The sequence below is a fragment of the Haliotis rubra genome, unplaced genomic scaffold (genome assembly GCF_003918875.1).
Source record: "Haliotis rubra isolate DU_JTF1 unplaced genomic scaffold, ASM391887v1 Scf155, whole genome shotgun sequence".
In the NCBI taxonomy this organism is placed as follows: domain Eukaryota; kingdom Metazoa; phylum Mollusca; class Gastropoda; order Lepetellida; family Haliotidae; genus Haliotis; species Haliotis rubra.
The window spans coordinates 254,706-268,337 of record NW_025765503.1 but is presented as its reverse complement, the minus strand read 5'-3'; the positions used below and the strand labels follow the sequence as shown (position 1 = coordinate 268,337).

The window sequence follows — 13,632 nt, the reverse complement described above, 5'->3', positions numbered from 1 at the left end:
CAAGTCGCACCTTGTCAGTTGCTATGATGGCAAAAATAAAAACAGTGTTTCTAATGACCATGGTGATTGCCTGTAATCCGATTTTTTAAACTGACATAGGTTTTTCAAAATACATAAAATAGAATAGTCAGAAAATAATTCAAAATTACGAAATCAATTTAGATCAGATTTCAATTTTGAATTTTAAATCTCGTTTTACTAATGAGGTAAGAACTAGAAAACTTGGAATCTAGACATTTAAAGACAAAATACGAGAAGGATATTCAGTGCGACAAAAGCACGGGGAGTAAACATGTATAAATAGGTTTTAAATGAGAAAACATCTTTTGTAGTGCTTACAGATGACATATGTTTAGTATATAGAGAATACTACACGAGGTTTCATTACATACGAATTATACGAAACGAGTGTCCTTCCTATGGTATCTGACCGAGCGAAAGCGAGGTCAGATAACATAGGAAGGCCACGAGTTTCGTATAATTCGCATGTAATGAGACCGAGTGTGGTATTTTATTTATTACCCACGTCTTACATGCATTAAATTGACAAAATAGCGTATTTTTGTTAATATTTTGGTTTCAAACCGAAACCGGTTTCATAAAGGGGTTGCGGAAGAGTTTTGTACTGCAGTACAATATTTGCATGACGTCACACCAACATGACGTCACTGCCATGGTAACCGACGTCACGATGCCTGTCAGTTGTCATCGCCTCGAACAGCCTCCTACAGTAAACTACTCCGTAGCACCCCGTTTCTTGGTTTGCAGTTGCTTCATTCGGCTTACATCACTGGTGGAAACATTGCGTTTATGTTCTTCGACGGATATAATGTCTCAGTTCGACTCACAATTAAACAAATACACGGCAACGTTCTCGATGTTTACATTCCCACAATGCATTTAAGTTGTAGAATGAATGAATTCACGTGTTTGTTATGAATGAAAAAATAGTTACGTCAGAATGTGACCCAATTGAGAGGTCATCGGTTATCCAATCAAATCGTTAGGATCTCAGGTCAAGTTACGACACAGGTCAACGCGATACGACACACGTGTGACGTACGAGATTAGTATGCAACTACCCATACGTTGACCACGTGGGTAATTAATAGTAGTACGTTGTGAAGTACGTGTTATATATATATAAGTGTTATAACATTCGGAATTCAAATTCAAAGGATTGTGATGAAAAAGAATTAGCATACTGGGACCTTTTTTTAATATTGTTTGTTTGCATATTCGAATTCATTCGCAAATTCGTGCCCTTCTTCCTCCGAACGGGTGAAGATTCCCGGGTACTTAAAACTGCGGAAATCAGTAATTATTAATCCTATTATAAATTTATGAAGAAAACAAAAATCGGACAATGCAAATCCATTTTTGCCGAAGACACCCCAACCCCCTCCACCCGCATTAAACCCGGCTTCTCATAACACAAACACCTGTGTCGGGTTGAAAGTGGGTTTTTCCAAAACTCCACTGGACACAGGTCCAGTAAACCGTTCAGTAAATCTTTATCAATTGGTAGCAATTGCATTCATCAAAATACATATATCAAAACATCTCAGTAGTTTGGCACTACTGTACCTACTAAGGTAAAGTCTAGTGTGGATATTTACTTGACCGACCGGAGAATTCTACACGACCCGAGCGTCGGGCAATAGTATTTTTCAACCCCTGAGTGTTAAATGGGAATCAGGTGGTAACCTGTTTGATTCCGTATTTTTTAATCGGGCTCAGATGGAGCCACGTAGTGCTCGTCAACCACTCTTTCATAATAGATTCGATTATCGATAAGCTTGATTATTGCTGAAAACATTCACATTTTGTATAGCTTCACCCTTCTATATATATAGCTTCTGTGCATACACACATGCAGAACAGATTTTATTTTTACCATTCACTCGCCGCAAATTTTAAAAAAAATGTGAGAAAGAAATAAAAAAATCATTTTATTGTGGCCTCAGAGATAAATGGTCTCTGGTGGCCTTAGCTTAGAATCTCCTGTCATAGAAAACTGTCATAGTTTTGCAAATCGTGTTCAAATTTATAATACAGCTTGTGTCAGCAATTAAAGTGTATGCTATGATGTCCCAACAAATGTAATCTATTCTGCTGTAGATCTACTTATTTATTCTGACGATACATGTAGCTGTTATATCTGTATTTTACATGTGATATCAGGGAGACTATATAAGGCCTGTTGTAGAGTATCCCTGGTGAAATGTACCCGAAATGATTTCTTACGAGAAGTGACACGTTCATTCACCAGCAATATTTTTAGAAATAATTTAGGAACCACAAGTGATTAATTTTGAAAATAACAATTTTCAGCCCCCCAAAACATTCGGACCCGAGATGAAAAATAACCCCAAATTTCAAGTCTGTGTTAAACACAAAACAAATCCTCCTGCCTCATAGTCGAAATCGTTAAACAGAGTTACCTCCCCTTTCAGGAGGCGTGATCGATTCCGGTTTTTACCCGCAGAGTTCCTTACATCTCTGTGAAATTATGAATAATGACCACGTTAATGAGTGCAGATGTATTTGTTGTCTTCCTGTCTCTCATCTGCACGATAGCGAATGCAGGTGAGTGTACGGCGAATAGAATCAGGGGCAGATACAGCTTGAGAAAAAGAGGGGTGCACAGTTCATTTTTACCCATTTTCACTAGTTTCAATGGTTCCTCCTACAGAATCTGCAGATGGACAACTATGCTGTTCCAATACCAAGGAAAGATGTAGAAAATCTAGCCCGTCCACAGGACTGGCAGGTCAAATACACCAGTCCTGCCAAATCTAGCAAATATAACTAAAACACCTTCGGCAGTAAATATTCAAAAAGGTTATAATCATTATATACCATTGGTTTGCTAAAATGACCCGACATGAGAACGGACTAGAATATTTTTAACCCGTCCTCCACAAAATTCACCCGTCTCGGACGATTGGGACGAGCTATCTTTCACACTGCAATAGCAACATTAAAAACAATTTAGCCCGTGTTCAGCATATAACTAGACTACTTTGTACGCTCTTAAGTAGGCCTGTTGGAATAATGCCTATTCATATGTCCCGTGTTCCTTGTACGCTCTTAAGGCTGTTAATAATGCCTTGTCCTATGTCCTTGTACGTTAGTATTTTTACGTAGGGTATCGATCAGAAGTCACAATTACGTCATTTAATTTTCTCTGATTGCTTTAAAACTGATTCCTGCAATATTGCTAATCCCGAGTTTAATCCCAGCTATCTAATTATGGTGTATGTGAATGTCAGTGTGAAAACTCATGCCATTTCATAATAATAAAACTAATAATAATGAAAATAATATAGAAAATCATTTTTTTCCAAATATATTTGTAAAAACATAGGTGAGATTAGTACAATGCTTAAGCCGTAAAGTAATTAGCATATTAAAGATTCTATCTGTTTCGTGTGAAAAGTGTTGTCAGGCATCACAGTTGAACTGTTTGTTGTTTACAGGTTTAATCAAGCCAAATGTCCTGTTCATTGTTGTTGATGATTTGCGACCAGCCCTAGGTTGCTATGGCAACAGTTTGATGGTCACACCTAACATTGACAACCTGGCTAGTAAATCAGTGTTGTTTAATAACACTTTTGTTCAGGTATGTAGAGAAAATTAATGTCCCAGTCTTTCATTACATTATATTGTCATGAAATTACATCCATAACCATTGTCTGTTCTTGTCTAACAGATTTTATGGGATATGTTCATGCTTAACAAAACTGTACATAGACTAACTGTACCTTAATATTTGTTCATTCATGAAGAATATTGTTTGTACAAATTATGTTGTTTCAGTTGTTTCTCCATTTTTCATAAATGTTTGGGTGTTTTACAGAGCAGCCAGTAACATTCCAGCGACATCAGTCAGCAAGACAAATTAGTGATTGATAGAATGAGCACCATGTTCACGCTGACGAGTCAGTGAACATGTCAGATGTCTCATTTATGTCAACTCTGAACACATTCAGTGGTACTACCCTAGAATCTCAACCATTTTAATGAAAGTATTCTTTTTAAAAATATGCATGCTTTCAGATGTATGTGGGGATATTTTCATTTCAAAGACAGGGATTGACAAATACACTGGTCCACTTGATAAACTCCTGAAAGCATGATCATTAATTTCAAAATGTTGGTCCCATGTAAACTTTCAATTCAACTGAAGTTTAACACACAGACAGTATACATGTCACTGTTTAATATAGGGTATTGGGACAGTGGGGTAGCCTAGTGATTAAAGCTTTATCTTGTCACGCCAAAGACCCAGGTTCGATTCCCCACATGGGTACAATGTGTGAAGCCCATTTCTGATGTTCCCCACCATGATATTGCTGGAATATTGCTAAAAGCGGTGTAAAACTTAACTCACTCTCTCACAAATATAGGGTATGTTGAGTGAAACTGGTTGTGGAACCACTGATGGGTCTGGTATTGGTCCTGTTAGTTACATGAAAGAAAATCATGTCTGTTGAGCCCTAAAAGTCAAGGGTTATATTTTTAATTTTTGTGTTAAGTTATAGTTTTATGATTTTTAACTGCGAACTCTTGAGTGTATGTATGTGCATGTCTTCCAGCAAGCTCTGTGTGGGCCTAGTCGGACATCTTTCCTCACCAGCCGACGCCCTGACACCACCCACCTGTACGACTTCTACTCCTACTGGCGTAAGGCAGCTGGCAACTTCACAACGCTGCCACAGCACTTCAAGCAGAATGGCTACTTCACACAGTCAGTCGGCAAAGTGTTCCATCCAGGTAGGAATAGAGGACAGTTGAACAGCCAGGGTTATGGGACATCTATGTTCAATGTATATCAGCTAGGGACAATGTTCAATGCCTAGAAACAATGTTGAACACTTATGGCGTGTGTGGAACGTCTAGGGACAATATTAAACAGCTAGAGACAATGTTGAACATCTTGGGACAATGTAGAACTCCACGGAATATGTTGAACATCTTGGGACAATGTAGAACTCCACGGACAATGTTGAAGACTAGGATGCATGGATTTATTCTAGGGACATTGTTGGTCATAGTTGGACAATGTAAAACAGCTAGGTACAATGCTGAACACCTTGAGACAATGTAGAACAGCCAGGGACAATGCTAACCACCTTGAGACAGTGTTGAACACTTTAGGATGCATGGAATATTTATGGACATTGTTGGTCATAGTTGGACAATGTAGAACAGCTAGGGACAATGCTGAACACATTGAGACATTGTAGAACAGCTAGGGACAATGCTGAACACCTTGAGACAATGTAGAACAGCCAGGGACAATGCTGAACACTTTGAGACAATGTAGAACAGCTAGGGACAATGCTGAACACCTTGAGACAATGTAGAACAGCCAGGGACAATGCTGAACACCTTGAGACAATGTTGAACACCCGGAGACAATGTAGAACTGCTGAACAGCTAGGGACAATGCTAACCACCTTGAGACAATGTTGAACACCTCGAGACAATGTAGAACAGCTAGGGACAATGCTGAACACCTTGAGACAATGTAGAACAGCTAGGGACAATGCTAACCACCTTGAGACAATGTTGAACACCTCGAGACAATGTAGAACAGCTAGGGACAATGCTAGCCACCTTGAGACAATGCAATGCTGAGCTGTACAACAGCCAGGCACAATGCTGAACACCTTGAGACAATGCTAGAACAGCTAGGGACAATGCTAATTGAGACAATGTAGAACAGCCAGGGACAATGCTGAACACCTTGAGACAATGTAGAACAGCTAGGGACAATGCTGAACACCTTGAGACAATGTAGAACAGCTAGGGACAATGCTAACCACCTTGAGACAATGTTGAACACCTAGGGACAATGCTGACCTTGAGACACCTTGAGACAATGTAGAGACAGCCAGGGAACAATGCTGCTGAACACCTTGAGACAATGTTGAACAGCTAGGGACAATGCTGAACACCTTGAGACAATGTAGAACAGCTAGGGACAATGCTGAACACCTTGAGACAATGTAGAACAGCCAGGGACAATGCTGAACACCTTGAGACAATGTAGAACAGCCAGGGACAATGCTGAACACCTTGAGACAATGTAGAACAGCCAGGGACAATGCTGAACACCTTGAGACAATGTAGAACCAGAGACAATGTTGAACACCCCGAGACAATGTAGAACAGCTAGGGACAATGCTGAACACCTTGAGACAATGTAGAACAGCCATGGACAATGCTGAAAACCTCGAGACAATGTATAACAGCTAGGGACAAGCTGAACACCTTGAGACATTGTTGAACAACTGGGGACAATGCTGAATACCTTGAGACAATGTAGAACAGCCAGGGACAATGCTAACCACCTTGAGACAATGTAGAACAGCCATTGACAATGCTAACCACCTTGAGACAATGTAGAACAGCTAGGGACAATGCTGAACACCTTGAGACAATGTAGAACAGCTAGGGACAATGCTAACCACCTTGAGACAATGTAGAACACCTAGGGACAATGCTGAACACCTTGAGACAATGTAGAACAGCCAGGGACAATGCTGAACAGCTTGAGACAATGTTGAACAGCCATGGACAATGCTGAAAACCTCGAGACAATGTATAACAGCTAGGGACAAGCTGAACACCTTGAGACATTGTTGAACAACTGGGGACAATGCTGAATACCTTGAGACAATGTAGAACAGCCAGGGACAATGCTGAACACCTTGAGACAATGTAGAACAGCCATTGACAATGCTAACCACCTTGAGACAATGTTGAACAGCCAGGGACAATGCTGAACACCTCGAGACAATGTAGAACAGCTGGGGATGCAACAGGAAAGGACCTGTTGAACACCTAGGCCAGAATGTGTTAAACAGTTAGGGACAAAACAGAACTAAACTATTTCAAACTTTGTTAAAGACAGACATTGTCCTCAATGGGTGTTCAGCACAAAAAGTCACAAATAGCATACCCGTAACTATCTACCTGTATGATCCAACATGTTTTATGGTCATGACGCAGGTGTGTCATCTGGCCACACAGACGACTACCCCTACAGCTGGTCTGTACCGGCCTACCATCCCCCAACACAAGCATACAAGATGGCCAAGGTTTGTGTCAATAGGCTACTTGTAGCATGCACGTACACTTGTACTAGCCAGGGTTTGAACTTCCTTGTACCTAAGTGCCAATCTAATATGTAAATTCATAAAAGTACAGGTAAAATGTTTTTCTAAGATGAAAACAGCGTTAAAGTTATCGTAACTCGTAACTTTGATGCTGCAATATTCAAGCAGTATGGCCGTTTGTAAATAATCAGGTATGGACCAGACAATCCAGTGATTGACTTGAGCATTGATCTATGCATTTGGGATTCGATGACATGCGTCAGCCAAGTCAGTGAACCTGACAACATGTACCACAAGCATGGATTGCTGATGACCAAATTCTAATTAGTGTCACAGATTAAGCAGTAGTGAACATGGTAATATGAAGTCAAGGTATAAAACACACCATGAAGAATTTCTGTCAGATCAGGGTGGTGGGGTAGCGTAGTGGTTAAAGCATTTGTTTGTCACGCCAAAGACCCAGGTTCGATTCCCCACATGGGTACAATGTGTGAAGCCCATTTCTGGTGTCTCCGCTGTGATATAGCTGGAATATTGCTAAAGCCTCCTAAAACTAAACTCACTCACTCTCTGATCAGGTATGTCCTGGACCCAAGGGCAACGTGTACATGGACATAGTGTGTCCTGTGACTGTCAAGGACCAGCCTGGAGGATCTCTGCCAGACATACAGAGTCGGGAATTTGCTGTCAACTTTCTCAAAAACATGTCAGCCAATCACAGCCAGCCCTTCTTCCTGGCAGTGGGCTTCCATAAGCCCCACATACCACTCAAATACCCGAAGGAGTTCAGGGGTAAGGAGAAAACAATAGTATTCTGTGACTTCCCATGTCGATTCCTTATCTCAAAATGAGATTGTTTGTGGTATTGATAGGATGTAGTATTTACTAGGGCTGCGCAATATAACCGGTTTACCGGTAATTACCGTTCAGACATGAAATCGATATGTATTGCGATACGCTGATCGAAAACCGGTATTTCAAATGCATTCGGAAAACTTCATAACACTCAGAAATCTTTGGATATTTCCGTTTTTCACACCGGAAGTCAAGTTAAGTTCGGTTTGAAGTTGTGTTATTAAATTTTGTTCAAGTGTTTCGCAATGTTTTGGATCTGAATGTTTTAAATATTTACTCATTAACGACCAGTGATCTCTGATATGTACCGACCAGGTCAAGTTGCTGTCTAATATCTCAGGGCTTTTTTTTTGAGTGGAGAAAGTAGTTCAAAATAGTAACCACTGTCTTAATGCTAAATTGTTCTTATCCTTGTTTCATATATGACATATGTAAAATTTTGCACATTTTCCCTTTAGACCATACTAAATTGCCTTCAGATGAATTTTGAAATATTGTATTATTGGCATCCAGCCAAAGATACGATCCAGCATGACACTCTATATTTGTAGATCTGTACCCTCTAAACAAGATCCACCTGGCCCGCCATCACACGTTTCCCCTACGGCTCCCCCTGGTGGCATGGAACCCGTGGACGGACCTGAGAGAGAGGGATGACGTAAAGAGTCTCAACCTCAGCTTCCCATTCGGACCTGTCACCAAGGACTATCAGGTCCTCCCCCTTGCTGTATATTGTATGTAAACTATGTCAACTGATAAGCCAGAACTACCAGGCTGTCGTTTTGTTACAGAAGACAAAAGAAAATCATCACCTACCCTTGAACTAGTATCTTTTTCCTTTAGGTCTGCATTATTTTGAGTTATTAGTTTAAAAACACTTCTCCTCTGAAAATCTGGTATCGAAATGTAATTGTAAGAAACATGCCCAATGTCTTATGGTCTTGAACTTCTGGTGAAAAACGAATACACATTTCCATGTCTGGTTCTACTCCCTAAGGAGATTCTGAAGTCTATGTACACAGTAAGAGTCAACCAAATGGATTGGGGGCTTGTTGAAGATGAACAACTCCTGTATTACAATAAGGCAGATTTTTCTGTGTACGTTCTAACAGTGTTATCAGGCAAGTGATGATGATCTTAACTGATACATAACTCGGGGCTCCAGTTAAGGACCGTATCGGTGTATGTACGGATAAAAAATATGCAAGATATGGTAGGAAATAATTTAGAAAACATAGGAGATACGCACCACAGCAATGGTGTACAGTCTTAGTATCAATTACAGACTTATTTATATAAAACATATCAGTCTGATTTCAAGCAGTCTCCCATATTTGAATTTACGTGATAGCAACACATTGGGGTTTTCCTTGTCGTATTTTGGGAATTCCGGTTGCTAAGGAAACCGCGTACTGCTGCGAATCATCTCGGACTAAAATTGATTGGTCAATATTACGCATGTGTATGTAAACATGGCGGCACAGAAACAAAAGTCTCTCAGAAACAAGACTGCCTCAACAACTTTTAAATGGTCACATAACCAAATTACGAATAATGAATGAACTAGTGTCACTCGTTCATCTTGTCATAGTCACACTCCATTCAATTCATTTGAGAACTGGAAATGTACTCTTAAGTTTTTCCAGTATTCCTATTTTGAAAAATTATAGAGTACGTACTCTTGATGTTGAAAAATTATCTGGAGCCCTGTTACTTATTGTAATGTAGAAGTTCTTCTTCAGTATAACTTATCCTACTTAATGAAGATCAGGAGGTTGCGAGAAGTGGCCTGGCTGATAGTGCGCCATTGTACCCTCACAAGTGGAAGGTGGATCAGGCTGAGAATAACTGGTTCGTCTGGCTGCTGTGATGTGTAGCTGTGATGTGACTGCTGTGTAACGGGTGAAACTTTTTTGCAGCTGTTGATGCGGCAGAGCTACTACGCTGCCACCAGCTACATGGACAGCCAGGTGGGACTGCTGCTTGATGCTCTGCACACACACGGCTTCTCCAACAACACCATCGTGGTTCTTGTCGGGGACCATGGTAAGTGGCGCTGTGCAGATATTATGCAGTGGAGCATACTGAAGAAAAGACTACATTGTCTCATGCTTATGTCGTAGGCAGTTCTGAATGTAATTTTTTAGAGTTCTTGCAATTTTAGATGCCAGTATACAAGCTGGCCCCAAGCCTTATTTAATAAGTCTCATTGAGTGTAGTGTTCAGTGGAACATTCTTAAGAACAGGTGCTCTATTTGGGGTGTATTTGGCAGATGTATATTTAACCTCATTGGCGGATCCAGAGGGGGAGTTCAGGGGGTTCGAACCCCTCCACTTTGAAAATGACTTAAGACCACATTGAAGATTTTTTTTGCATTGGCAGAGCCAATGGGGTTCAGGGGGTTCGAAAACTTTCAAAATTCCTGGATCCGCCCATGAACCTTCAATCTCAGCATGAGGGAAAGGAATGACATGTGTTCATGTGCTCTTAAGTAACTGTACTGAAATACATTAATAAATGAAATATGTTACACTGCAAATGCAATCAAATATTTGTGCATGTGAAGCAAGATAATGCCACTTGATGGTGTGGTATTTTAACTGATTGTTGTGTAGAATTTGTTTAGCAAAGTTGGGACAAATATGTCCATAGTTTTACAAGCATATACTGAAGCTTACATTACCTATTAAATTTTTGTCTCTTAGTTGGTACTCCTCTGAGGTGTTGTTGAAATAAGATCAGATGTTAAGACATGAGCTGTATTATTCATGTCTGGAAACTTTGTACTAGATAACTGATTATAGTCTGTTTGCGGTGAAAACGTACCGATGAATTTCACTTCAAACAAAAATGTAAATCAAATAAAGAGAAATTAATATTGCGAATCCTCATAATTTTACCTTGCCATTTGAAATTTAAATCTCAGATTTTTATTCATCTTAGGATAAAAGTTGTTTAACAAACGATCATAGTTTCAAATCGCTATTATTGGTTTGTATTACAAGGGGGTATGCACATTAAATGAAACACCGAGAACAAGAAGGGTTGGTCTAAGTTAACGCTCATCACGTACCGTACGTGGATTTGTTTCACTGTTCCAACTACTGCGCTTACCCCCTTGTAATACAAACCAATATAAGCGATTTGAAACAATGATCGTTTGTTAAACAACTTTTTTCCTAAGTTGAATAAACGTCTAAGATTTAATTTTTAAATTAGAAAGGTAGAATTATGAGGATTCGCAATCTTAATTTCACTATTCGATTTACATTTTTTTTAAGGGAAATTCACCGGTACGTTTTCACTGCAAACAGACTATACCTTTTAAACGCTTGAGATAAATGAATCACAGGCGTGTCGGAGCAGAAAGGAGATGCTTTTGTAAAACTGTGGACAAGAGGACCTCTAATCTGTTCCTGTGTGACACATTTCATTCTCATGACATCATAGAGTGACACCCCTTTGCTGTGCCAGGATCCTGTGACTATTGTCTCCCTAACTATTATCCTTGGTTTGCCAGCATTTGCACTTGTAGTTTCAGTATTGTTATAAATGTCTCACTGCATACTTACCTGTCAGTTGACCTGTCTTGATGTAACTGATATACTGTTCAAAGTGGAGTTGAACCACACACTCACTCACTCACTCTTGTTCACAGGTTGGTCCCTCGGTGAGCACCAGGAATGGTCCAAGTACAGTAACTTCGAGGTGTCAGTCCGAGTGCCACTCATTATACATGTTCCAGGGCTTACCGACAAACACACAGACACGACCTTCCAGTATCAAGATCCTTTAAAACAGGTTCACATCAAAAATCAAAATCACAACGGATCAAATCTTGTTCAAACACAGCGTAAAAAAATTGATTCACAGAAAAATTACGTCAAGGAATATAATGTCATCAGATCTAAAGAATTTTCACAGAAGAAATACAATGTTTCCAATGACTTGATTGAGCTAGTGGACCTGTTTCCGACAATATCGGAACTGGCCGGACTGCCCGTGCCATCAACATGTCCGCCAAATCCCTTCAAGATTGACCTCTGTACAGAGGGATCTAGTGCTGCTAAGATAATCAAAAAGATATATCACACTGATTCATCCAGACAGAAAACCGGACTGTCATGGAAGAGTGCAGTGTTCAGTCAGTACCCGCGTCCGTCAGTGGAGCCGCAAGAAAACAGTGACAAGCCCCATCTGAAGGACATACGCATCATGGGGTACACGATGAGGACCCAGCAGTATCGATACACTGAGTGGGTCCAGTTCAATCCTGCAACGTTCCACATGAACTGGTCTCAAGTGTATGGGACAGAACTGTATTTCCGGGACTCAGACCCAGATGAGGCTGACAATATGGCCTACTTTTCCTCTTATGCTGAGCTGAGATCAAGTCTGTCTCGGGTCCTGCATGAAGGTTGGAGAAGTGTGTTACCAACATGATATTGTACTCATTTGTTGTATTTATGAGAGACCAAATTTTCAAAAAATAATACTTTTGCTGAAATCAAACCCGGGTCTTTGGTTTGACAAACGAATGCATTAACCACTAGGCTACTAGGCTACCATGCTGCCCCTGTTTATAGAAATGATAAATGTCAGTACAAGAGAATAATTAGTCTTGATTATCAGCCCAAATAATTGGTCCAAACACATTCCATTTGGCTTAAAGGACTTACTAGCTGTGTTAATCATGTTCATGGTTTGCTAATAATCATTGGTGAGGCCAAGTGTTTGTGAAATGGGTACTCATGTCCTTACCAGTACTAGTCATCTTTTACATAATTTGCATAAAAAAGTAATTATGCTTTGCTGGTTTAATAGATTTCATGTTAAGCAGGGTTTCTGCTCTGCATCTCTTGCCACTTTGACTCATTTAAGTTTTTGTTAAAGGTCACATGCAACCAAAAAATCAAACATAATTAAAACACAATTATCACTTCTTCATGACATATAATATGCATTGCTGATTATGAAAAAACAAATAAACAAAATTATAAGCGTATAATCGCAAATCAAAAGTGCAATATTTTGTACTTGGGTTTACCTCCCTCGAAACGAAGCAGCCGGATACCGAACCCAGTCAGAGCGGGTGGGTGTGCACTCAAGTGTAACGGCTGGTTCATTGGCAGATGCTGCCTTCACGGCTCATTGTGTGTGTATATATAGAGATGTTGGGTTTTGTAAATACATGCTCATTTTTTGTGTATAACATTTTGCAATCAACAGACATCATAACATGTCATGTGTTCAAGTATCACACCTGCCTGTCTGTGTAATTACATAATGTGACAGAGACCGCTTTTCGGGCCATAAATCAATGCGTTTTGTCTATGGTGTATAGCCTGATTGGTGTTAAGTTCAAATTGCATGTGGTCAGTGATCGCAGTTGTGTATTGAATATTGTCATTAGCAGACAGGCAGGCAGACACACAGGTGTCAATAAAACAAGACATTGAGTTTTGTCTGTGACAGCGACATATCTATATCACAGTTAGAAATTGTGTCAACGCTAAATAATGACATTGCTTTTAAGTATCGAACTGAGAAAGTGACTCGGTAAGAAGAGCGTGTGGTGAAATAGACAAATGAAATTATATAAACAGTTTATTTACTGTCATAACATATAAAAGCTTCAGCGCCTGT

At 39.9% G+C, this 13,632-nt stretch overlaps 1 protein-coding gene across 1 annotated transcript; it reads left to right on the top strand.

Annotated features, from left to right (window-relative positions):
* The first annotated feature begins 2,454 nt into the window (after positions 1 to 2,454).
* LOC124270816 (iduronate 2-sulfatase-like) lies at positions 2,455 to 12,631 on the top strand. Its single transcript, XM_046705874.1, has 8 exons — positions 2,455 to 2,589; positions 3,483 to 3,625; positions 4,602 to 4,779; positions 7,024 to 7,112; positions 7,709 to 7,922; positions 8,537 to 8,697; positions 9,905 to 10,031; positions 11,645 to 12,631. The coding sequence occupies exons 1-8, from the start codon at positions 2,520 to 2,522 to the stop codon at positions 12,427 to 12,429; spliced, it is 1,767 nt and encodes a 588-aa protein (XP_046561830.1). The 5' UTR covers positions 2,455 to 2,519; the 3' UTR covers positions 12,430 to 12,631.
* Positions 12,632 to 13,632: the final 1,001 nt, after the last annotated feature.

Bases quoted from the DNA above. Each gene is read 5' to 3' on its own strand.
- LOC124270816 (XM_046705874.1), top strand. From the start codon at position 2,520: ATGACCACGTTAATGAGTGCAGATGTATTTGTTGTCTTCCTGTCTCTC. The intron at 7,923-8,536 runs GTAAGGAGAAAA...CTATATTTGTAG, and splicing joins ATACCCGAAGGAGTTCAGGG to ATCTGTACCCTCTAAACAAG. The intron at 8,698-9,904 runs GTCCTCCCCCTT...ACTTTTTTGCAG, and splicing joins CTGTCACCAAGGACTATCAG to CTGTTGATGCGGCAGAGCTA.